Here is a 21,999-nt window from a genome sequence, read left to right as displayed (position 1 = left end):
CCGCACGGAGACGGGCGCAGCCCCTGTCCCCTCCACACAGGTTGGGGGTTTGGGGGGTTCTTTTTGGTACACAAATAAATCGAGTTATATTGGTACAAGCATCTCTCCTCTCTCCCGCGTCCCGGGGGCTCCGTGCCAGCCCTCCTGGGGTGACACAAAGGTGGTGGGCACCTTCCAAGGGGCTTCTCAAGTCCCTGCCCTGCCCGCTCAGTCAGTGTGTGACCTCCATGTCCCCATCATCATCCTCAGCCCCGAAGCCAGAGAAGCTGATGGGCTGGCAGCTGAGGTTCCGCAGGTTGATGAGGCAGGCGGTCTGCGTGGCGCTGAAGTCGGGCACCGTCACCAGCAGGACCCGCTGCCCATCCTCCCCTGCACAGACAGAGGGGCCATCAGGGGGATGAACAGCACGGGACCTCCAATGCCCCCCCGGTATGGGGTGCCAGCTCCCAGCGAGGACTTTGGGGGGGGGGGGGGTGGTCCTGTGGGACTCACCTTTGAGCACCTTGCACTGGAAGCGGGGAGCGTTGCCGCAGAAGTAGACGTGAGGGCACTCGGTGAGGATGAACGGGTCCGATTTGTAGAAGGGGTAGCAGCCTGGGAGGGGTGGTGGGAACCAGTCAGGGAACCCGCTCCCCCCACAACACCCCCCACTGAGCCTCACAGCCCCCCAGCTCTTGCCCTACCCAGGGTATCCGGGGCTGTGGGGCTGATGTGTCCAGCCTGCAGCGTCCACTCCAGGATCTCCAGGTAGTCATCCATGCTGCTGTACTTGAAGATGTCGCTGATGTTCTGCCCCGACGTTCCCAAAAACCTACATTTTAGGGGGGGAAAGAACAAGAGATTCAGACACTGGGGCTCACCCCATGCTCCCCCACTGCCAGCAGCTGGTGGCACTCCAGGGATTCTCACCTGACACCGTCCACGTCGGCCTGGTAGGGGTTGGTGACGAGGCGGAGCGTGGAGTAGGCGCGGGCGAGGGGCAGCATGCAGTGATGCAGCGGCTGCTGCGGCAGCGTGTAGTTGGTGGGGTCGAACTCACCGGGCATCACGTCCACGGGCACCGAGGTCTGTGGGCACAGTGGAAGAGTGCTGGGTGGGGGGCGTGGGGGGGTGGCCAAACCAGCCCCCTCTCCAAAGGGACTGGGAGCTTGCTGCCAGCTCTGCCTCGCTCCCCGCTTTGGCGCCTGATGCTTCCCCACAGGAAGCCGGGCTTGGCTTTACCACTGGAGAGCAGATGCTGGGAGAGGGATCTGTGGGCTGCCTCCCCTTCCCGCAGCGTTCCCGTGCAGCACGTGGAGCCAGGGAAGGGGCGTTTGCTGCCCTGCACCCCTGGGCTGTTGGCTCCCTCCCCTGAATGTCCCAGTCCAGCCTCCCCTGCCCCAAGCACTCACACAGAGCTGCAGCAGGATCTCATCCAGCATCTTCACGGCCTCCACGCTCGCTGCCTGCGTCTTCTTGGTCAAGTATTTGGCCTGGGCCAGTGGGGAAGACAGTGAGGGACCCACACCGTGCCACCTCCAATCCCTCGGGACCCCCTGTGCCAAGCACCCCAAAGGGCACAGCTGAGCCTGAAGACCCCCCCCACTTTCCCCTCCATACCTTGTTGATGGTGTCCCGGCTCTGCGTGTTCTGGCTCAGCAGGTTCCCCGCCATGATGACGCGGGAGATGTGTGCGGCGCAGCTCTGCTCGCCCTCGGCACCCAGCTGCCCTGTCACCACGTCCACCAGCAGCTGGGTGCTCAGCAGGGACTCACCGCTGCCACTGCCCAGCCCCAGCCCCGACACCAGCAGCACAAACCTGAGAGGAGAAGCTTGGGAAGCAATCCCAATCCCCAATCCCTAATCCCAATCCCCAATCCCAATCCCCATCTGCAATCCCCCATCCAAATCATCCATCCCCAATCTCAATCCCCATCCCCCCAATCCCAACACCAACCCCCAATCCCAATCCCCATCCCCAATCCCCCATCCAAATCATCCATCCCCAATCTCAATCCCCATCCCCCCAATCCCCCATCCCCATCCCCATCCCCAATCCCCCATTCAAATCCCCCATCCCCAATCCCAATCCCAATCCCCAACCTCTCAATCCCCTGCCTGTGTGGCGACATTGGGGCTGCCCACGCCGAGAGAGACGGCTCTCGGGCACGAGGCGCTTACTCCCCACGGGCGCACGGGGCACATGGTCACTGGGGCTCAGGGACACGCTCACCAGCCCCGCTCCCATCACCACTGGGACTCACCGGTCTGTGCTGGGGCCGTTCCAGGGCAGGGGCTGGGGCAGGTTGGCGAAGCAGTGATCTTCCACCAGGAACTTGCCATCGTCCTGCTCGGAGCCGTACACGGCAAAGACGGTCCCTACGGCAGAGAGCGGCGGGTCAGCACCCCCGGATAGGCCCTGTGAGGTGGCTCCCACCATGGAAGGGGCCATCATCCCCTACCTGTCACCAGCTTCTGCACCTCGATGGCTCCTTCCAGCTTGATCCGCTGCTGCTCATCCTCCAGGATCAGCTCGTCGGAGGGGTCGATGTATTTGGGCATGGGCGGCTGAGGCACCAGGTTGTGCTGTGGGTGGGTGGGGGGTACACAGGGTACGCTCTGAGGGCCTCAGCGACACCGAACCACCCCAAAGGGCCCTTCCCAAACCCCACTTGTGCAAAGCAGAGGGTGGCTGTGTGACCCCAGAGAGCTGCCACCGCCCCGGCCCCCTCACCGCCCTCGGAGGCCCCGCGGCTCCCTCGCCAGCTGCACGCCACCCGGGAGAGCTGCTTTCGCTTCACGCTCCCCCGCCGCGCCCCGGAGGAGCCAACACCAGCGTGACTGCCCGGCCAAGGAGGAGGAAGCGGCTCAGCCAGGTGGCTCCGACTCCAGCTGGCCTTGGGAAGAGTCTTTGCCATCCCCCCAGCTGCCTCTGAGCCCTGCCTGGCGGGCTCCAAACTTCCCAGTGGGCCAGCTGGGAGCAGACAAAGCCCCCCCAGCGCCCCACGGGGATCTCAGAGCTCCGCTGCGGGCCTCCCCCTCCTCACCTCCTTGCCTGCAGCAGGGAAAGGGGGTTCTGCTACACCCCAACCCCCCCAGGGGCAGTGCCAAGGACAAGATGGACGCTGGTGGGAAGGGGGGGCACCAAGAGCGGTGGCGTCGAGGGCCAGGGCTGGCCGCCAGAAGGCCCTACGGCGGCTCCCCGCGTCGCAGCCATGGCAGCTCCTGCTCGTGAGCGGGAGGGAAGCGGCGGGAGGGAAGGCTGGCTGAAGGCAGGTCCCTCTGGGGTGAAGGAGGGATGCCCCCTCCTCCCTGTTACCTCCTCGCTGATCTCTTGCAGGATGGAGGGCTGCAGCTGCATGGCTTTGAAGAGCGTCCCCACCACGCAGCACTTCTCCCCCGTCTGCAGCTCAGAGAGCTTCCTCAGCACCACGGCATCCCCTGCAGAGACAGAGACGGGGCTCAGCAGGCCTCAGGCAGGGCTGTGAGGGTGGGCAAGGCTCGAGGCCGGCCAGGGGAGGCCCGAAACGGCCTGAAGGAACAGGCTGAGGGCTGCGAGGGAAGGTGGCGAAGCCTCTCGCGTTGTGCCGGGGCGCAGAGCCCAGCTCACATGTGGAGGCCAGATGGGGCCAAGACAGCGGAGCAGAGCCCGGCGCTGCCGCCGGCATTTCCTCTGCGCCGAGGAGGAGGAGGAGGAGGGGGGGAAAGTTGGGTCATGGTGGGGTCTGGGGGACCCACAGCTCCCAGCCACCAGCCCGGCCAGCGTGCTGAGCTCCCACAGGGTCTCACAGGTCTGGCTCTGCCTGGGAAGGGAGCCTCTGGGTGCCTTTGGGCAGGCGACCCGAACATCCCACTCCAGCTTGACAGGCAGGAGGGACGTTCCCAACCCCCCAAAACCCCAGCTCTGCCAGGACCTGATCCTCTGCCCTGGATCTCATCTGGAAACCAGAGCCCCCAGCACAGCCACGTGTTTGGGACAGAGCAGGCACAGAGCCCGCTGGGGAGCTGTGGGGTTCACTCTGCCCTGGGGGGGGTGCACAGGGGGAGACCTGGCTCTGGGGAACCAGCCCCACAGCCCTGGCACCCCAACATCTCTGTGGCCAGGGAACATTTGCACACCACGAGCTGAGCCCAAGGCTCCTCACCTCACTCACGAGGACCCAGAGGTGCTTCAGCCCCATCCCTTACGTGTCTCTGACACTTTTATCCCCCCCTCCCCCTTCAAACTGGCCCCTGAAGCCCATCCATCCCTCAAACCCCGGAGTGGGGCGGGCTGGCTGCTGGGCTCCTCTCCCAAAACAACCCTGCCAAAGCTCAGCCGCCACGCCAGCTCCATCAGCTCATCTTTCTTGGTGCTGGGGTGACGTTCCCCCCTCCAAACTCTACCTGCACCCATCCCATACCCATGGAGCGTGACTGTGGCTGGGTGCAAAGCACCCCCCCCCCCACCACCAGCACCCCGCGCTCAGCCGAGCCGGCAGCGCCGCTTCCTCCATCCCAGGAGCACAAACACACTCAGGAGTCAGGGGAAAAAAAACAACCCATCCCAATCCAGTTTTAGCTTCTTATTCTTGGCTCTGACCCCCCAGCCCTGCGTGGTCAGGAGGATGGGGGTGGCTTTCACCAGATATTTTGCCCGCAGGCGCTTCTCCCTGCCCAGAATCCTCATCCCATCACGAGGTTGGGGAGTGGAGACTGAACAGAGCCACTGGCTCCCGACACCGCTGGCAAGAGCCAGGGGTACGGCACGGGGTGGCCAGCCAAGGCACGGGGTGGCCAGCCAAGCCATGGGGTGGCCAGCCAAGGACCGTGGCTGCGCCTCCCCCCTGGGGGTGGGGGGAGGAAGAAAAACAAGTGAGATTGACCCAAAAAATACCTCCATAGAAGGGCAAAGCCGAAAGCTCGGCTGCCTGACAGGGTGAGAGGCTTTACACCACGTGTGGAGCCGCACGCGGCGCTGAGGCCTGCCAGGAAGCTCCGCCGCGGCGCTGGGGTGGCTTCAGCCACCGTCACCACCAAAGGGGGGTTTTTTTTTGGGGGGGAAACTTGTAAGGGCGAGGATCCCACCCGCTAGCACAGCCCTGTGGGGTGAGGAAACGGCCGCCCCCGGGTGTGAGAAGCGATTCCCCCACACGCCGCTTCCTGGCCGGCGCGCCCCACCAGCCCTCGCCCCGGCAAAGCCCCACTGCTGCTGAGGGGCAGAGGAAGCTCTGAGCTGGCCCACAGAGCTGGGGAGGGAGGTTTGATGGGAGGGGGAGGGTTTTTAGGGATGTTCCCAGCTGTGTTGGACACTGGAATCATCATAGAATGGCATGGGTTGGGAGGGAACCCAAGGGTCACAGAGCTCCAACCCCCCTGCCACAGGCAGGGACACCAACCTCCAGGCCTGGAGCTACACAAGGTTGCCCAGGGCCCCAGCCAACCTGGCCTTGAACACCCCCAGGGATGGGGCACCCACCCCCTCTCTGGGCAGCCTGTTCCAGCCCCTCACCACTCTCTCTGCAAAGAACTTCCCCCCAATATCTAATCTCACCCTTCCCTCCTCCAGCTTCACTCCATCCCCCTTGTCCTGCCAGTCTCTGCCCTTTAACAAGCTGATTCCCCTCCTGTTCCTCTGCTCCCTTCAGGCACTGGGAGGCTGCAATGAGGTCCCCCCACAGCCTTCTCTTCTCCAGGCTGACCCAGCCCAGCTCCCTCAGCCTCTCTGCGTAGGGGAGCTGCTCCAGCCCTCTGAGCATCTCCGTGGCTCCTCTGACCCCTCTCCAACAGCCCCACATCTTCCTTGTGTTGGGCCCCAGCTCTGGCCACAGGACTCCAGCTGGGGCCTCCCGAGGGCAGAGCAGAGAGGGACAATCCCCTCCCTGTCCCTGCTGCCACCCCTCTGCTGATGGACGACAAACGCTGCCCGTGGGATACGTGACCCTGTAACGGCTCCGCAATGGCAGCACCCACCAGAGCATCACTGCAGAGCTCCCAGACACCTTCACCCTCCTGCCCTAGAGATGGGGCAGGGAAGGGGGGGGCGGGGGGGCAGGGGTCAGGGTGTCGCTCCCCAAACCCACTCACCCCACTTCTGGCGGGCCCGCTGCTCCAGGACGTGGCGCATCTGGGCGAGGCGCACGGCGTAGATGTGCGCGTACTGGCGGCCGAAGCTGCGCTCGCCCAGGCAGAAGGGCTGGGACAGGTCGGAATAGGCCGACACCGGCACCCGGGCGAAGGTGGAGGCCTGGGAGGAGGGGGGGGCCAGCAGGCCCTGCGCCGTGGGGGCTGCCTGCTCCGAGAACATGGCGGGTGACGCTGTCGTGACGCTGTGGTGACGCGGTGATGCGGTGATGACGCGGTGATGCTGGGTCTGGAAAGCACAGGGGCAAGTGATGGATCCCATCCCACAGCCCCCAAAACAAACCGACCCCCCCCCAACACAACCCAGCCCAAGCTGGAGCCCACACCCCCCTCCCCAGCACCCCCTGCACCGCACCCCCCACCAAAGCCCCGGCTCATGGCAGGACGCCCCTTCCTCTCCCCCCACCCCCCACCGCCGCATCCCAGCACCGAGACCCCAGGACCCCCCACCAGCGCCCCGCATGAAGACCCCTGGTGAGACGGGTCCTGCCCCAGGACACTGGGACCCCCCCAGGACACCGGGACCCCGCCCATGGTACCGGGACCCCCCAGCATCCCGCATAAAGACCCCCGGAGCGCCGGGACCCTCCCGCGGTACCGGGACATGCCGGGACGCCTGGACCCCCCCCGGGACAACGGGACCCGCCCCGACACCGGGAACCCCCGGGACACCGGGACCTGCCCAGGACAACGGGACCCCCCCGGGACACCGGGACCCGCCGGGACACCGGGACCCCCCGGGACACCGCGACCCCCCAGTATCCCGCTTAAAGACCCCCGGAGCGCCGGGACCCTCCCGCGGTACCGGGACGCCGGGACCCCTCCGGGACCCCGGGACCCCCCCAGGACAACGGGACCCGCCCCGACACCGGGACCACCCGGGGCGCCGGGACCCCTCCGGGACCCCGGGACCCCCAGGCCTCCCCCCCCCCGCCCCGCCGCGGTACCGGACACCCCCCCCACCCCCCGCCCCGGGCCGCGGGTGACGTACGGGGCCGGGGGTTAGAGGTCGGGGGTCGCAGCCGGTTACCGGGACCCCACCACGGGGAGGGGGAGGGGGGGGGGGCGGGGAAGAGGCGAGCGCGCGCGCCGCAGGGCCCGGAAGTGGCGTGGCGGCGGGAGAAGTGACGTCAGGGCGGCGGGTCGCCGTGGCAACCGGCGGCGGTGTGGCCGGTACCATGGCAACGGGGGGGGCGTGATGGGGGGGGGGGGGGAAGACACAACACGGCGCGGGAGCGGAGAGACCGGGACGGGCCGGGACCCACCGGGACCCGCACAGCGGCGGCCCCGCGGGGTGGGGGGGGGGTGGGGGGTTCCGGGGCAGAGCAGCCCCCCCCCGGGCCTGGCCCCCCCCGCCCCGGCCCCTTCCTGCCGCGGGGGCGGAGGTGTGAGGGCGGAAGGGGGCTGGCGACACCGCGCCGCTCCATTTAAAGGGGTTTTATGGGCTCCCGAGGCGCTGAGTGGTGCAGCCGCCCCCCCTCCGGCGGGCTATAAAAGGCAGCGGGGTGGGCTGTCACCCTCTGTCACCTGCTGTCACCTGCCATCACCCGCTGTCACCCGCCACCATCGGCTCCCCGGCTGCACTCGCCATGGCTCCCACCTTCTTCTTGGTGCTGCTGGCGGTGGGAGGTAACGGGGGGTCCCGGCGCAGCGTGGGGACAGTCCCGAGGGGAGGGGACACCGATGCTTGGCAGCCTGGGGGGCGTCAGGCTTGGGGACGGCACAGGGGTCAGAGCAGGGACCTGAGGGCGGTGGGGATGGGGCCCTTGAAGATGGGGACCGGGGGACAGGAGGACGTGGGGAGGATGTTGCAGGGATCTGGGGAGTGGTGGGATGGAGGGGACGAGGTCCCTGTGGGGACCTGGGGATGGGGTGTGTATGGGGACACGGGGACGGGCGTGAAGCACCCGGGGTGATGGGGATGGGACACCCCTGAAGCACACACGGGTCCTTGGTGACGGGCACACGCCCCAAGGGCCATGCTCACTGTCCCTGTCCCTCTCAGCGGCGTGGGCTGCCGTGCCCGAGCCCTGCCAGGGCGGCCCCACAACCTGGTGCCAGGACGTGGCCACGGCCGCGCGGTGCGGGCGGGAGCAGTACTGCCGTGACCTCTGGGACACCCTGGCCATGGTGAGCACCCACCTGCCGCCCTGACCCCCACCGCTCACCCTGGGGGACCCGGCTGGGGCCTGAGGGTCTGCGCTGTCCCCCCACAGTGGGACATGGAGGTGGAGGACGCAGCGGCGCCGGGCAAGGGCAAGAAGTGCACCCTGTGCACCAAGATCCTGCAGCAGGTCCAGGCGATGGCGGGCGACGACCCCGACGAGGTGAGGGGGTCACGGGACACGACCGTGGGGAGCGGGGTGAGGGGTCTGCGCCCCAAACACGTCCCCGCTGACGCCCCCGGCGCTGGTCCCCGCACAGGAGGCCGTGCAGGCGGCGCTGGGCAAGGTGTGCCGGGCGCTGGGGAAGCGCTTGGGCCGCGTCTGTAAGGGGCTGGTGAAGAAGTACAGGGACCAGATCAGCGAGGCGCTGCAGAACGGCGACCAGCCCCAGGACACCTGCGCCGCCATCGGCTTCTGCAAGGCCTGAACCCGGTCAGCACCCACCCCACATCCTCTTCCTTGCACCCCACATCCTGCACCCCTCGTCCCGCAGCCCCCGTCTCACATCCTGCACGCTGCACCCCATGTCCCCCACCCCGTGTCCTGCACCCCATATCCCGCACGGTGCACCCCATGTCCTTGCACCCTGAATCCCACACCCTGTGTCCTGTACCCCATATCCTACACCCCTCATCCCACACCCCGTCCCACATCCTGCATGGTGCACCCCATGTCCTGCACCCCACATCCGGCACCCCATGTCCTGCACCCCATGTCCCGCACTCCGTGTCCTGCACCCCATATCCTACACCCCTCATCCCACACCCCCTGTCCCACATCCTGCACGGTGCACCCCATGTCCTGCACCCCACATCCGGCACCCCATGTCCTGCACCCCACACCCTGCGTCCTGCATCCCATGTCCTGCACCCCGTGTCCTACACCCCTCATCCTGCACCCCATCCCACATCCTGCACGCTGCACCCCACATCCCACACCCCACGCCTTGCACCCCACATCCCGTACCCTTGTGTCCTGCACCCCATTCCCTGCACCCTTGATCCTGCACCCCCATCCCACACGCTGCACCCCACATCCCACGTCCTCATTCTACACCCCTCATCCCACACCATGTGTCCTGCACCCCATACCTGCCCTGGGAGTGGGACAGCACTGGGGGGGGGGTTCCTGTGCCTCCAGGAGGGAACGTGCCTGCACCCCGGGAGGGTGGGGGTGAAACGGGGGACACCCCACGACGCACCCTGGGGAGGGTTAAAGGCTGGAAGAGCCCCTGGCACAGAGCTGGGGGTGAGAGGGGGGACGGTGGCCCCTGCTCACCCCTCTTCCCATGTCTCCGCAGGGTGCAGCCCCACAGCCGGCCCTGAATGCCACCCCCAGCACCCCAACACCCCCTCAGGCCCCCCATGGCCCCCCCAACCCCAGGCTCGCCCTCTCTGCGCAATAAAGCATCTCTCCCCAGGCCATCTGTCCTTTGGGGGGGGTGTCCCTTGTGTTGGGGACACGCCGGGAGCCTTGGGGGGTGCCAAGGTCAGGCTGAAGGGAGCCGCCTCGCTCCGCGGGGCTGCTGCGGACGGACGAGATGCTCTCCTTGGATTTATGGGCCTGGCCTGGGGGGGGTGGGGGACACGCTGTCCCCTCAGCCCTCCTCTGCGTCCCCGATGGGGTGGGGGGTGGGGGGGTGATGTAGCAGAGGGACCCCAACACCCTGAGGTGCCCCAGACCCTGGAAGACCCCAATGCCCTGGAGTACCCCCAACTCTCAGAGGGACCCCAATGCCCTGGGATGCCCCAGACCCCAGAAGACCCCAACACCCTGGAGTACCCCCAACTCTCAGAGGGACCCCAACACCCTGAGGTGCCACAAGTCATCTGTGTTGTGTCCCCCCCCAGCCCCCCCGCAGCATCCCCACACCTCTGCGTTCACCCCCACTTATCACACCCAGAGCTACATCTGGCAGCGGATGTGGGTGGGCAGCAGAAACAAACCAGCCCCCCCTTCCCCCTCCCCCCCCCCCTCCCCCCAAGGGGAGAGACTATTTTGGGCTGCTTGGGAAGGGGCCCAGCCGTGGCTGCTGCTGCCAGGAGGGGATTTAGCCCTTGGTGGGGGTCGGGATCCCCTTTTAGGGGGGAAGGGTGTCAATGCTGGGATGGAGGAGGCTGGGTTGCCCCAGTCTTTGCCCCCACCCTGTATGGGGACAAGGCTGATCCCAATAATTGGTGCCTGGACCCATCCAATGCCACCCTGGTGCATTCCCCTTAGGCTTTGCACCCCTGGGGCTCCCCCTAACCCCCAGAGCCCCCCAACCAGCCTCTTCTCTCACTCCCCTGGGTGGGTGGGGGAGCTCACCCCAGGGAAGGAGCCTGGGGGGGTGGCGGGTGTGTGTGTGCACAGGGGTCCTTGCGCAGGGAGGACACGGGGCGGGGGGACGACCAAGGAGGTGCAGGATGACCCCAAGAGTGGGTGCCCCACACGTGTGGGGCAGCCCCACGGTGCGTGTGGGGGTGGAGGAAGAGGAGGAGGAGCTGTTGCTCAAGCTGCCCCGGAGGAGAAGTCCACACAAACCCCGTTTATTGGGGAGCCGGGAGCCGCCTCCGCCGGCGGCAAATCCCTTCCCGCCTCCGTCTGCTCCGCGCAGCGCTCCGAGCGGGACCAGCATCCTCCCACACACCCCCCACCCCCAGCCATCCTCCTCATCCTCATCCTCCCCCGAGTCCTCTCTCACTGCCCCATCATGCAGGCCATTTTGCAGGCGACGGCCGAGACGAGGGCGGCCCCGCGCCCGCTGCCTTCCTCCGACTGGATGAAGGTGATGTCGCAGCCGGGCGTCAGCTGCCGCACCGTGGCGTGGAAGCGGTCCTTGAAACTGGGGAGGGGGCAGAAAACGGGGGTCAAAGCTCAGTGTGAGGGGATGGTGAGGGGGAGGAATCATAGAATCATCATAGAATGGCATGGGCAGGAAGGGACCCCAAGGGTCACAGAGCTCCAACCCCCCTGCCACAGGCAGGGACACCAACCTCCAGGCCTGGAGCTACACAAGGTTGCCCAGGGCGCCAGCCAACCTGGCCTTGAGCACCCCCAGGGATGGGGCATCCATCCCCTCTCTAGGCAGCCTGTTCCAGCCCCTCACCACTCTCTCTGCAAAGAACTTCCCCCTGAGATTTAATCTCACCCTTCCCTCCTCCAGCTTCACTCCATCCCCCTTGTCCTGCCAGTCTCTGCCCTTTAACAAGCTGATTCCCCTCCTGTTCCTCTGCTCCCTTCAGGGACTGGAAGGCTGCAGTGAGGTCCCCCCACAGCCTTCTCTTCTCCAGGCTGAGCCAGCCCAGCTCCCTCAGCCTCTCTCCGTAGGGGAGCTGCTCCAGCCCTCTGAGCATCTCTGTGGCTCCTCTGACCCCTCTCCAACAGCCCCACATCTCTCTTGTGTTGGGCCCCAGCTCTGGACACAGGACTCCAGCTGGGGAGGGCAGAGCAGAGAGGGACAATCCCCTCCCTGTCCCTGCTGCCACCCCTCTGCTGATGGAGCCCAGGATCCCATCGCCCTTCAGAGCTGCCAGAGCCACTGCTGGCTGATGGGGAGTTTCTCACCACCAGAACCCCCAGGTCCTTCTCCTCAGGGCTGCTCCCCAGGAGCTCTTCTCCCAGTCTGTGTCTGTGTCTGGGATTCCTCTGGCCCAAGTGCAACACCTGACACTCTGCAGTGTTGAACCTCATTAGGTTCACCCAGGCCAACTTTCCAGCCTGTCATGATCCCTCTGGATGGCTCCTTTCCTTCTGCTGTGTCACCCACACCCCTCAGCTGGGTGTCATCCCCAAACTCGCTGAGGCTGCACTCAACTCCATCACCCACATCACTGATAAAGATGTTAAAGACCACCGGTCCCGAGACAGACCCCCCCTGGGGGACCCCACTTGTCACCAGCCTCCACCTGGCCACAGACCCAAAGGAAGGTTCCCTGGGAATCCTCACCTGGGATGGAGCTTGTAAACGGAGCCGTCGACCCCCACGGTGATCTTGAGGGTGTCCTGGCTGCGGCTCTCCCGCATGCGGTTGATGACGCCGGCCAGCCCGGCCGAGCACATCTGCGCCGCGCGGGTGGAGACGCTCTCGCAGACCATGCGCACGATGTCACAGTCTGTCCCCGAGGGCAGCAGCTCGAAGGCCGTCAGGATGTTGTAGATCTGCTTGCGGTCACCCGAGTCGCTGGGGTGGGCAGAGAGGGGTGTGTGGGTTAGGACAGGGATGGGGGGGGATGTGGGCACCCCGGCGTGGGGTGACAGCACAGGGGTGCAGCCTGCTGTGGGGTGACGGGGCTGAAACACGGTGGGGTGATGGGATGGCAGAGCCCACGGTGGGGAAGCAGAGCAGGGGACTTTGGGGGTGCTGCCCCCCCCGCCCCTCCCAGCCCCCTACCTCTCGATCTGTGACACGAAGCGGGTCTCGAAGGTCCCGCGGGTCTTGAGCTTCTCGGAGGCCTCCCCGTTGAAGAGCAGGTTCTCATCCACCAGCTTCAGCAGCACCAGCCGCACGATCTCCCCCATGTACTTGCCCCCGATGATCTTCTCGTAGCTGGGGGGGCGTGCAGAGGGGAGGGGGCAGCCATCAGGGCCAAGGTTTGGAGAGGGGACACACACACACATCCCACATCATCCCTCTTTCCTTCCCCCCCCCCCCCCATTCCCTTGCCAGACACGTCCCCGGGGTGAAGGACCCCCGCAGTGGGGGTACCTGCGCTGAGTTGCTCAGGCCTCAGCAGAGCCCGGTGTGTGGGGGCAGGGCTGAGGTGAGGGGGGGGACACGGACACACAACTGGGGAGGGGGGGATGCCCAGAGGAACTGACTCTGTCCTGTTCCTTACAGTTGCTGACCGGGGTTAAGTGAGGTCTCGTCCACCACGCGGTCGTACTCCAGGAGGAACTCGTCCAGCTCCCCCGAGGCGCCGAACGCCCCCCACTCCGTGTTGACGCACATCCGCCCCTCGTCGCCCTCCACCAGCTCCACGTTCTGCATCTCCTCCATGTAGCAGGCGTTGCAGCCCGTCCCTGCCAGTGGGAACCAGGGATGGGGCCAGGTGGTGGCAGGGAGGGGGGACAAGGGACAGCACTGAACCCCAACACCCACATCCCCCCCCACCACGATGGCTCCGGAGGGGCTGCGCTCCCCAGCACATCCCAGACCCCATGGGGATGAAGCTCAGCCCTCCTCAGCCTCCTGGTCTTTCCCCACAGCCCTGGGACAGGCACTGTGGGGTCCCAGGGGCTGTGGCTGCTGTGTGACACAGGCAGCCAGGTCCTGCAGCAGAGCTGATAAACAGCTCCGTGCCGGCAGCGCCGTGTTTACCCAGGCCGAGGGCACGGCGCGAGCCGGTGCGGGAAGCCCAGATGGCCGCGTGGTTGACGGCGCTAAGGATGGTGTGGGTCTGGGGGGCGCAGGGGGGCTGTTCCCATAGGAGCCCACGGGGTTAAAACCACCTCCTGGGTTTCCCAGCACCTTCAGCGGGTGCCCACCCACACGGTGAGCTGCTGGAGCCAGCACAGCCTGGACAGAGGACATCCCTTGGGGACAGCCCCACGCCGCGGGTGACCGGACCCGTTACAGTGACCACCCTCCTTCCACCCCCGTGCTGGTGCCAGGTGATGCTGTCCAGCGTCCCCATCCCAGGAAACCTCAGCAGGGTGCCGCTGCCACCCTCCTGTCCTCAGCCTGTCCCCCCCCCACCCCCAAACAAAGGACAAGCCCCTGTTCACAGCACAGCGTGAGCGGGGCCGTGGGACCGCTGTCCCGCCCTGTCCCTGCGGGAAGGGGCCGTCTTACCCACAATCATCCCAACCTCGCACCGGTGATCTTCGTAGTAGCAGGAGATCATCGTGGCCACCGTGTCGTTCACCATCGCCACCACGTCCATCTCGAAGTCCTGCAGAGGGGAAAGGGGCCCTCAGGCTCTGGCTGGGGGGTCTGGGCTGTCCCACGGCCGGCAGGCTTGGGGTGGGGTCTCTGGGGACACACACAGGGGTCACACGCACGCATGGAACGACCTCGCCCAGGGACACACCGGGGGTGGGTGTGGGTGTGTGTGCATGTGTGTGTGTGGCTCTGTGTGTGTCTGTGTCTCTGTGTGTGTCTGTGTGTGGCTGTCTGTCTGTGTGTCTGTCTCTGTGTGTCTGTCTGTCTGTGTCTCTGTCTGTCTGTCTCTGTCTGTCTCTCTGTGTCTGTCTCTCTGTGTCTGTCTCTCTGTCTCTCTGTGTGTCTGTCTCTGTGTCTGTCTGTCTGTCTCTGTGTCTGTCTGTCTGTCTCTCTGTGTCTGTCTCTCTGTGTCTGTCTCTCTGTCTCTCTGTGTGTCTGTCTCTGTGTCTGTCTGTCTCTCTCTGTGTTTGTCTCTCTGTCTCTCTGTGTTTGTCTCTCTGTCTCTCTGTGTCTGTCTCTCTGTCTCTCTGTGTCTGTCTCTCTGTCTCTCTGTGTCTGTCTCTCTGTCCATCTCTGTGTGTGTGTGTGTCTGTCTGTCCATCTCTGTGTCCCATCATAGGGACAGACAGAGGCACCAGGGTCCCCTCCCCACTGCAGCACGCGTGGTACCGTGACCTCACCCCTCGCCGTTTGATGGCGTCTCTCAGGAGCCCAACCACGTTGTTCCCTTCCGCTCCGGAGGCTTTGAAGCCCTTGGTCCAGTTCAGGAGGATGCCCTGGAGCCAGGGTAAAGATGGGGAGGCTGTGGGTGTAGCCAGGCCTGGGGACACCCCCTGTGTCCTGGTGCTGCCCAGGCATCCCCTCACCTTGTCGATGTCCTCGTGCCGCACGGGGAAGGAGAAGGTGAAGCCCAGGGGCAGCTTTTTGTGCTTCATCTGGTGCTTGTCCAGGAAATCTGAGATGCACTCAGAGATGTAGTCAAAGAGCTGGAAGGGGAGGGGGTGTTGAGCCTTCGCTGGGTGCTGCCCCCCACCCTGCCCACGCCCGGCCACCATCCCAACCCCCTCCTCATCCTCCTCCTCAGGATGAGGGCTGCAACCTGCCAGCATCCCCACTGGGTGATGGGGACCACAGGAGGGGCCGGGCTGCACCCACCCTGTGCCCAGCTCACCATCTCGGCCGTGCCTGTCATGGCATCCTCAGGGATGGAGTACATCTGGTGCTTCGTCTTCACCTTCCACTGCCCTTCCTCCCCCTCGCCCACTTTCACCAGCATCACTCGGAAATTGGTGCCGCCGAGGTCCAGCGACAGGAAATCCCCCACCTCTGCAAAGGGGACAGACAGACAAACAGACAGACACACACACACACACAGAGACAGTCACTGGCTTGGGAAGGAAAGGGGGGGGTCTCAGCCTCCTGCACTGAGCTCGGGGAGGGCTGGGGGGGGGAGGTGACACGGCGAAGGAGCGGCAGTGCCACCCGTCCAGCCTGGCAGCGCCCTACCTGAGCCCTCAGGTGTGGAGCGGACGTAGGTGGGCAGCATTTTGACAGAGGCTTCCTCGTGTGTCTCCAGCTTCAGCCCTCGGTCCATCTCCTTCTGCATCCGGTACATCACCTTCTTCAGGTCCTCCTCCCTCAGCCGAAACTCCGACAGGATCCGCTCCACCTGCGGCGGGAGGGACAGGGGGACACGGGGGGATACAGGACCTGGGCTGCCCTGAGCTGCAATAACCAACCCAAACTTTCCTTCCCTTCACCCTGGTTTTCCCCAAACACCTTATCCCCATCTCTCTGCTCTCCTGCCTCCAACTGAGTGGACAGGCTGGTGACCCCGCAGCGCCGGCAAGCGCCACCAGCGACCCCGAATCCGCTGCCTGTGGTTGGCACAGGCTCCCTGTCACCTCCAGTTGGTTCACTGTCCACAAGCTTGGCTGGCTGCTTTAAGCCAGCACCCTTCCAGTAGCACCCAAACTAGTGACCTGGGACATCCCCAGGCCTTTCCCACTCAGCAGCTCCCACCAAGGAGGTGCGACCCATCCCTGTCTGCGATGGGGATGCTGCATCCTCCTCAACCCCCCCCAGGAGCATCCTTCTCCCCGCATCCCCAAGCAACCAGGGGTACCACTTTACACCCCCAGCCGCGGCACTAGCGGGTGGGGCAGGCTGTAAGGAGCACTGTCGGGAAGTGCTCCTGCACCCTGCTACCAGGGAGAGCCGCAGGGCCCACTCGAGGGAAGCGCCTGGCAGGCAGGACCTGTATTTACCCTTTACGTAGCAACCCCGGGCTGTGCCGCCGGCGCAGCCTCCATTAGCCACGGCACGTAATCGGGGGCAGGCAGCCCCCGGGCTGTCAGCTGGAGAGGGGGCAGAGAGCGCTCGCTGAGCCGGCAGCATTAGAGGCTCATTAGTCGCCGGGAGCCGGGCAAGCTTCAATCGCTCCCGCTTGCGTTTTCGCTGCCAGAGGGATGTTTTCCTCAAGGCTGCTGCCCCTTCCCCATGTTTTTCAGGGCGGGGTGGGAAAGCCTTTTGGGATGAGGTTTGGATAATCCTGGTAATCGTTAGGAGAGCAGCCACAGCCTGGGCTCAGGCAAAGCTGCACCCGCTCACCCCGATGCAGCCCCACGTATCGCCCGGCTCCGAGCGCTGGCCATCAGCCTCCAGCCCCCTGAGCCCCCAAAGCTCCTGCCACACAGAGCCCTTGTGCTCAGAGGGGGCTCAGCCACTACCCACAGCCCCCTCCCAGGGAGATCAGGGGGATCCCAGCACCCCTGCACCCCTCCTGCCCCAATGCCAAAGTCCCATTAATCCTGAACCCACACGAGCTGTTAGGACAGGGCTGTGCTGGGTGTGGGGGGGATGCTGCTGGCCACCCCAGAAAGGGGCTGGGGCAGCCCAGGGCAGCCCTGCAGTGAGGTTTGCTGTGCCCCTGAGGGTGTCCAACCCAGGCTGGGTGGAAAAGTCCTGCAAGGAGAAAGGCAGAGCTGGGTTCAACCACCTCCCCAGAGCTGGTGGCTGGAGGCATTCGGCGCTCCGCGGTACAGAGCGCCGCGGTTCGGCACGCCAGTGCCAAATCTGGGGTCCCCATCCCTGGGCTGGCAGCTGAGGATGGCACCACAGGGTCCTGACCTTCCCCTTCTCCTGCCTGCACGATGATGGGCTGGGCTCTTCCAACACAACTGGCACCAGCTCTCAGCTTCCCAAGGGAGCTCTGACGCAGCCCACAAAGCTCCAGCCAGGCTGCGGCGATGCCCGGCCACGCGCTCCTGCCCCTGGCACGTGCCACGTCCCCTCAGTGTCCCCTGGTGTGTCCCAGTCTGGAGCAGGGAAGCATCTCCCTGTCCTTGCCCATGTCCCAGCACCGTGAGCTCAATCCATCCTGGAGCAGCTGCCCCCAACCCACGTCTGGCTGGGGATGAGCCGGGCGCCTGGGTGACAACAGTGACAACCAGCTGAAGGGGACAGGCCCTGTCTCATCCTGGGGATGGTGGCAGCAGGATGCAGAGGGTGATGCCTGGCAGGACTGTGCTGGCCCCACAGATGCTCTCAGCTCCATCCAGTCTGGAGCCCTGGCTTCTGATGCTGGGTCCCTTTGCCAGAGCGCACACCGGGGTGGAGGGGTAACCTCGGGGGTGGGGACCCCCCTGGGCATGTTGGGGCTGACCCCAGGCTTTGCCCCTGGAGCCAGCGTCCTCCCATCCAGCTGTGCTCCCCTCCCAGCTACCTCCATGCCCAAGCAGGATCCTGCCTGGTAGGAGATGGCTGGAAGCTCCAGGGTGGGGGGGGATCTGTGGCGCCTCCCCCACACACCAGGCATCCCCCACCCCATCTCCTACCCAGTCATCCCCCCCCGGATCACCCCATCAGCAGTCTCACCTTCTCCTTCCTGCCGCTCTCCATCCTGGCTCGGTGATCCAGCATGGGGGCAGCTGGTGGGGCGGGGTGGGCTGCAGGCCGAGCCGTCCCCTCCTCCAGCCCCGGGCCCCCCACCGCCGCACCTGGCCCGGGGAGAGAGCCTCCTCCCCCGTGCCGGCAGTCGCGGGGCCGGCGCTGGGCTGCTCCGTCCCTCGCTGCTCCGGGGGATGCTCCACTTTCGCCGCTTTAGCTCATCCGACGCCCGGCAGCAGCCGCCTCCTCTCCAGAACCCGCTCGGTTGGGAGTGTTGGGGTGTGTGGGGGGGAGGGTGTCCCAACCTTTTCCCCCCCCCCCGACCTCCAGACCCTCAAGCGGAGGGGCAGGGAGAGGGGCCCGGCGCCCCGATGGGCTCAGCCCTCTCGCCCCGCATCCTTCGTGCCGGGGCTGACACCACTCCCGCTTCGCTCCTTCCCCCGGCCAGTTTATTTCCCGACGGTTTTCGGGGTGGCGATGGGGGTTCGCGAGTCCACCACACACACACCCCCCACCCCCACCCCCTCCTCCTCTCCCTGGGTCTCTACAGCCAGCGGGGAAGCACCGGAGAGGCGGCGAGGCTCGGCCGGGACCCCACCCCGCCGGGGGCCGTCGGTCCCCCCGCCCCATCATGCGAAGCACCACGCCCCCGGGGCCAACCCGTGCCCCCGCTGCAGTTGTCATACCAACGGCTCGATGTCCTGGCGGCGGTGGCCAAGCACTCCACCCGAGGGCTTAGCAACCCGGCGCGCTCCCATGGAGACCGAGCCGGGCCCGAGGGAGCCGCTGGCTCCGTGACAAAGGTTACGGCCGCCCAACGAGGGGCGAGAGCGGCCGGGAAGCACCCCCGGGGAGCTGGGGGGGAGGGGGGAAGCTCCGGAGACCCGGCGGGCCTGGGGAAGGGGGGGACACGGGGACACGGCCCGGGGAAGGCCGGGGCCCGGCGGGGTCCCCCCGAGGGGCTGCGGCCTGTAGCTCAGGCCCCAGGCCGCGGAGCTGAGGGGGCGTGAGGGGGGGTCCCGCCAAGCCCGGCTGGGCGGGAACGGCTGCCCCAGCGGGCTGGGAGGGAGGGGAAGGGGCTGCGGGGCGGGCAGGGGGCCCGAGGAGACCCGAGGAGACCCGGGGAGACCCGGGGGGGGACCCGCGGGGCCGGGACCCGGCCCCACATCGAGCTCCAGGCCCCACGCAAAGGCTGCCGGGATAGAGCGCCCCCCGCCGGAGGACCTGCGGGAGAAGCCCCGCCCCTCGGCGCCGCTGATTGGTCGCCCGGCTGGAAGGCGGGACTAAAGAAGCGGTAGGCGGGGCCGGAGAGAGAGGCGAGCGCTTATTGGCCCGTGGGGTGGGAGGGGGCGTGGCCAGGCCGGGGCGTGCGCAGAGCGGGCGCAGCCCCGTGGCAGTCGCCGGGGGTCGGTGCCGCTTCCGGTCGCCGAGGTTCTGCTTCCGGGGCGCGCCCAGTCCCGGCCCGTCCCCGCCGGCCGCCGCCTTCCCGCAGCCGGAGCTGCCGGTACCGCTGGGGAGGGAGCGGGGTCTGGAGCCGGGGCTCTGCCGGGAGGGGGCTGGGCGGGGCTGGGGCCTGGGCGGGACTGGGACAGGGCCAGCTGGGGCGGACTGGGGTGTACTGGGGCCTGGCTGGGGTAAACTGGGGTAAACTGGGGTGTACTGGGGCGGACTGGGGCCTGGCTGGGGTAAACTGGGGTATACTGGGGCGGACTGGGGCCTGGCTGGGGTAAACTGGGGTGTACTGGGGCGGACTGGGGCCTGGCTGGGGTGTACTGGGCGCCAGCTGGGGTGTACTGGGGTGTACTGGGCGCCAGCTGGGGTGTACTGGGGTGTACTGGGGCCTGGCTGGGGTGTACTGGGCTGTACTGGGGGCCAGCTGGAGCGTACTGGGGACCGGTTGGGGTGTACTGGGGGCCTGCTGGGGTGTACTGGGGTGTACTGGGCGCCAGCTGGGGTGTACTGGGGTGTCCTGGGCGCCAGCTGGGGTGTACTGGGGTGTACTGGGGGCTGGTTTGGGTTGTACTGGGGTGTACTGGGGGCCGGCTGGGGTGTACTGGGGGCTGGTTTGGGTTGTACTGGGGTGTACTGGGGGCCGGCTGGGGCGTACTTGGGGCCTGGCTGGGGTGTACTGGGGGCTGTTTGGGGTGTACTGGGGGCCAGCTGGAGTGTACTGGGGTGGACTGGGGTGGACTGGGGGCCGGCTGGGGTGAACTGGGGGCTGGTTGGAGTGTACTGGGGTGTACTGGGGGCTGGCTGGGGTGTACTGGGGACTGGTTGCAGTGTATTGGGGTGTACTGGGGACTGGTTGGGATGTGCTGGGGCGGCTGGGGTGTACTGGGGTGGAGGGACTGGTTTGTACTGGGGAGGTAGCTGGGTTGTGCTGGGGCGTGATGAGTGATGCTGGGTGGAACTGGGTTACGCTGACACAGGGGCTGGGCTGGCCAGGCTGTACTGGGTTGTACTGGGGGCTGTGAGCTGGTTTATAATGGTGGGTGGGTTATACTGGGAACGAGGGGCTGCTCATACTGGGACGGGGGGGTTGGGCTGGGCTGGCTCGTGCTGGGGGCAGGAGGAGATTCGGCCTGGGGGGTGGGCGGGGGGGGTGTGTGGGGGGGCAGAGGGAGGTCAGGGGGGTCGGGGGGCCTGGACCCCTCTCAGCCCGGCCCCTGACCCCCCCTCGGCCCCCCCCTCAGCCCTGCCCCCCCCCTCAGTCCTGCCCCCCCTCAGCCCGGCCCTGCCCCCCCAGCCCCCCCTCAACCCCACCAGCCCCCCAGCCCCTCTCAGCCCTGCCCCCCTCAGCCCCCCCCCAGCCCCCCCCTCAGCCCCCCCCCCTCAGCCCGGCCCTGCCCCCCCTCAGCCCTTCCTCCCCTCAGCCCCCCCCCAGCCCCCCTCTGCCCCCCCTTCAGCCCCCCCTCAGCCTGGCCCTGCCCCCCCTCAGCCCGGCCCTGCCCCCCCCCTCAGCCCCCCCCCCTCAGCCCTGCCCCCACCAGCCCCCGCTCAGCCCCCATCAGTCCCCCCTCACCCCCACAGCCCCCCTCAGCCCCCCCCCAGCCCTCCTCACCCCCCCCCCCAGCCCCCCCAGCCCCCCCCAGCCCTCCTGAGCTGGCCCTGCCCCCCCTCAGCCCCCTTCAGCCCCCCCCAGCCTCCCCAGCCCCGCTCAGCCCCCATCAGCCCCCCCCAGCCCCTCCCAACCCTCTGCCTCCCCCCACCCCCCCCTCAGCACCCCCCTTGGCCCCCCCTAACCCCCCCCAGCCCCCCCCAGCTCCCCTCAGCCCCCCCTCAGCCCCCCCTCAGCCCTGTCCCCCCCCAGCCCCTGAGCCGCCCCTCCCCGCAGCGCCATGCGGCTCTACAGCCTCAGCGTGCTCTACAAGGGGCAGCCCGGGGTGCGCCTGCTGAAGGCTGCCCACGACCTCAGCTCCTTCAGCTTCTTCCAGAGGTCCAGGTGGGTGCTGGGGGGGGGGGACACCTCCTCCCGGGGGGGGCTGGGGGGCTGGGGGGGCGGCACGTCCTCCCAGGGGGGGTCTGGGGGGCGGGGGGGAGTCCCCCACCTCCTCCTCAGGGGTGTTGGGGGGAGGAAATGTTCCTGGGAATGTTCCCTGCCTGGTCCTGGTGTTGGTTACAGCTGCAGGAGCTGCTTCCCTGGGGCTGTTTCTCCACTTCAAAGAGCTCTGGGCTCTTTGGGAGCAGGGAGGGTGCTGGGTTAGGGTGCTGGGTTAGGGTGTTGGGGGTCATTAGCCTGGTGAGTGATGCTGGTGTGAGCAGCACAGCACAGAGCACGGCCAGGCTGTGAGGTTTAAAGGGGGATGAGCCCAAATTCAGGTTCCAGACGCTGTGTGTGAGGGGCTTTGGGAGGCTCTGGAGGTCCAGGGGGGTGGGTTTGGGGGTTGGAGCTGGGATAACACAGCTGCTGGTCCCCAGAGCTGGGAAAACCAGCTTGGGGGGGGGGAGGATGGGGCTGGGCTGGCTGTGCTGGCACGTGGT

The 21,999-nt window shown here is 66.9% G+C and overlaps 4 protein-coding genes across 7 annotated transcripts in view; 2 read left to right on the top strand and 2 right to left on the bottom strand.

Annotated features, from left to right (window-relative positions):
• Positions 1-86: 86 nt before the first annotated feature.
• On the bottom strand, positions 87-7,144 carry POLD2 (DNA polymerase delta 2, accessory subunit). Its single transcript, XM_084273805.1, has 11 exons — positions 7,094-7,144; positions 6,046-6,331; positions 3,299-3,420; positions 2,442-2,565; positions 2,244-2,358; positions 1,600-1,798; positions 1,392-1,472; positions 910-1,067; positions 684-811; positions 493-594; positions 87-369 (listed from the first exon to the last, which is right to left on the bottom strand). The coding sequence occupies exons 2-11, from the start codon at positions 6,263-6,265 to the stop codon at positions 212-214; spliced, it is 1,407 nt and encodes a 468-aa protein (XP_084129931.1). The 5' UTR covers positions 6,266-6,331; positions 7,094-7,144; the 3' UTR covers positions 87-211.
• Positions 7,145-7,591: 447 nt separating this feature from the next.
• Positions 7,592-9,691, top strand: GNLY (granulysin). The gene is made up of 5 exons (XM_084273941.1): positions 7,592-7,731; positions 8,108-8,232; positions 8,319-8,429; positions 8,527-8,699; positions 9,568-9,691. Exons 1-4 carry the CDS (start codon positions 7,692-7,694, stop codon positions 8,692-8,694), a joined length of 444 nt encoding a protein of 147 aa, XP_084130067.1. The 5' UTR covers positions 7,592-7,691; the 3' UTR covers positions 8,695-8,699; positions 9,568-9,691.
• Positions 9,692-10,921: 1,230 nt separating this feature from the next.
• GCK (glucokinase) lies at positions 10,922-18,503 on the bottom strand. Of its 4 annotated transcripts, XM_084273786.1 has the most exons (10): positions 18,007-18,503; positions 15,637-15,799; positions 15,302-15,456; positions 14,997-15,116; positions 14,811-14,906; positions 14,041-14,140; positions 13,085-13,268; positions 12,640-12,795; positions 12,196-12,429; positions 10,922-11,091 (listed from the first exon to the last, which is right to left on the bottom strand). In XM_084273786.1, the coding sequence occupies exons 1-10, from the start codon at positions 18,049-18,051 to the stop codon at positions 10,947-10,949; spliced, it is 1,398 nt and encodes a 465-aa protein (XP_084129912.1). In that variant the 5' UTR covers positions 18,052-18,503; the 3' UTR covers positions 10,922-10,946. The 4 variants fall into 4 exon arrangements, with proteins under 4 accessions (XP_084129912.1, XP_084129914.1, XP_084129913.1 ...); XM_084273788.1 differs by lacking the exons at positions 14,997-15,116; positions 15,302-15,456; positions 15,637-15,799; positions 18,007-18,503 and having other exon boundaries at positions 14,064-14,140; positions 14,811-14,843; XM_084273787.1 differs by lacking the exons at positions 14,811-14,906; positions 14,997-15,116; positions 15,302-15,456; positions 15,637-15,799; positions 18,007-18,503 and having other exon boundaries at positions 14,057-14,140.
• A 946-nt stretch (positions 18,504-19,449) lies between these two features.
• YKT6 (YKT6 v-SNARE homolog) overlaps positions 19,450-21,999 on the top strand; it is a 7,682-nt gene continuing 5,132 nt past the window's right edge. The window contains exons 1-2 of the mRNA XM_084273912.1: positions 19,450-19,522; positions 21,353-21,460. Of these exons, the coding sequence (XP_084130038.1) occupies positions 21,357-21,460 (104 nt within the window). The 5' untranslated portion in view covers positions 19,450-19,522; positions 21,353-21,356. The remainder of the gene's footprint in view (positions 19,523-21,352; positions 21,461-21,999) is intronic.

The sequence above is a fragment of the Gallinula chloropus genome (assembly GCF_964237585.1).
Source record: "Gallinula chloropus genome assembly, chromosome: 21".
NCBI classification, from domain to species: Eukaryota; Metazoa; Chordata; class Aves; order Gruiformes; family Rallidae; genus Gallinula; species Gallinula chloropus.
The sequence above is the reverse complement of the archived record's forward strand: the minus strand, read 5'-3'. Positions and strand labels throughout refer to the sequence as shown.

Bases quoted from the DNA above. Each gene is read 5' to 3' on its own strand.
- POLD2 (XM_084273805.1), bottom strand. From the start codon at position 6,265: ATGTTCTCGGAGCAGGCAGCCCCCACGGCGCAGGGCCTGCTGGCCCCC. The intron at 2,566-3,298 runs GTAACAGGGAGG...ACCCACCCACAG, and splicing joins TGCAAGAGATCAGCGAGGAG to CACAACCTGGTGCCTCAGCC. The intron at 1,473-1,599 runs GTATGGAGGGGA...CCACTGGCCCAG, and splicing joins GCCGGGACACCATCAACAAG to GCCAAATACTTGACCAAGAA.
- GNLY (XM_084273941.1), top strand. From the start codon at position 7,692: ATGGCTCCCACCTTCTTCTTGGTGCTGCTGGCGGTGGGAG. The intron at 7,732-8,107 runs GTAACGGGGGGT...TGTCCCTCTCAG, and splicing joins GGTGCTGCTGGCGGTGGGAG to CGGCGTGGGCTGCCGTGCCC. The intron at 8,430-8,526 runs GTGAGGGGGTCA...GTCCCCGCACAG, and splicing joins CGGGCGACGACCCCGACGAG to GAGGCCGTGCAGGCGGCGCT.
- GCK (XM_084273786.1), bottom strand. From the start codon at position 18,051: ATGCTGGATCACCGAGCCAGGATGGAGAGCGGCAGGAAGGAGAAG. The intron at 12,796-13,084 runs GTAAGGAACAGG...ACGCCCCCCCAG, and splicing joins CTTAACCCCGGTCAGCAACT to CTACGAGAAGATCATCGGGG. The intron at 11,092-12,195 runs GTGAGGATTCCC...CCCCCTCCCCAG, and splicing joins GTTTACAAGCTCCATCCCAG to TTTCAAGGACCGCTTCCACG.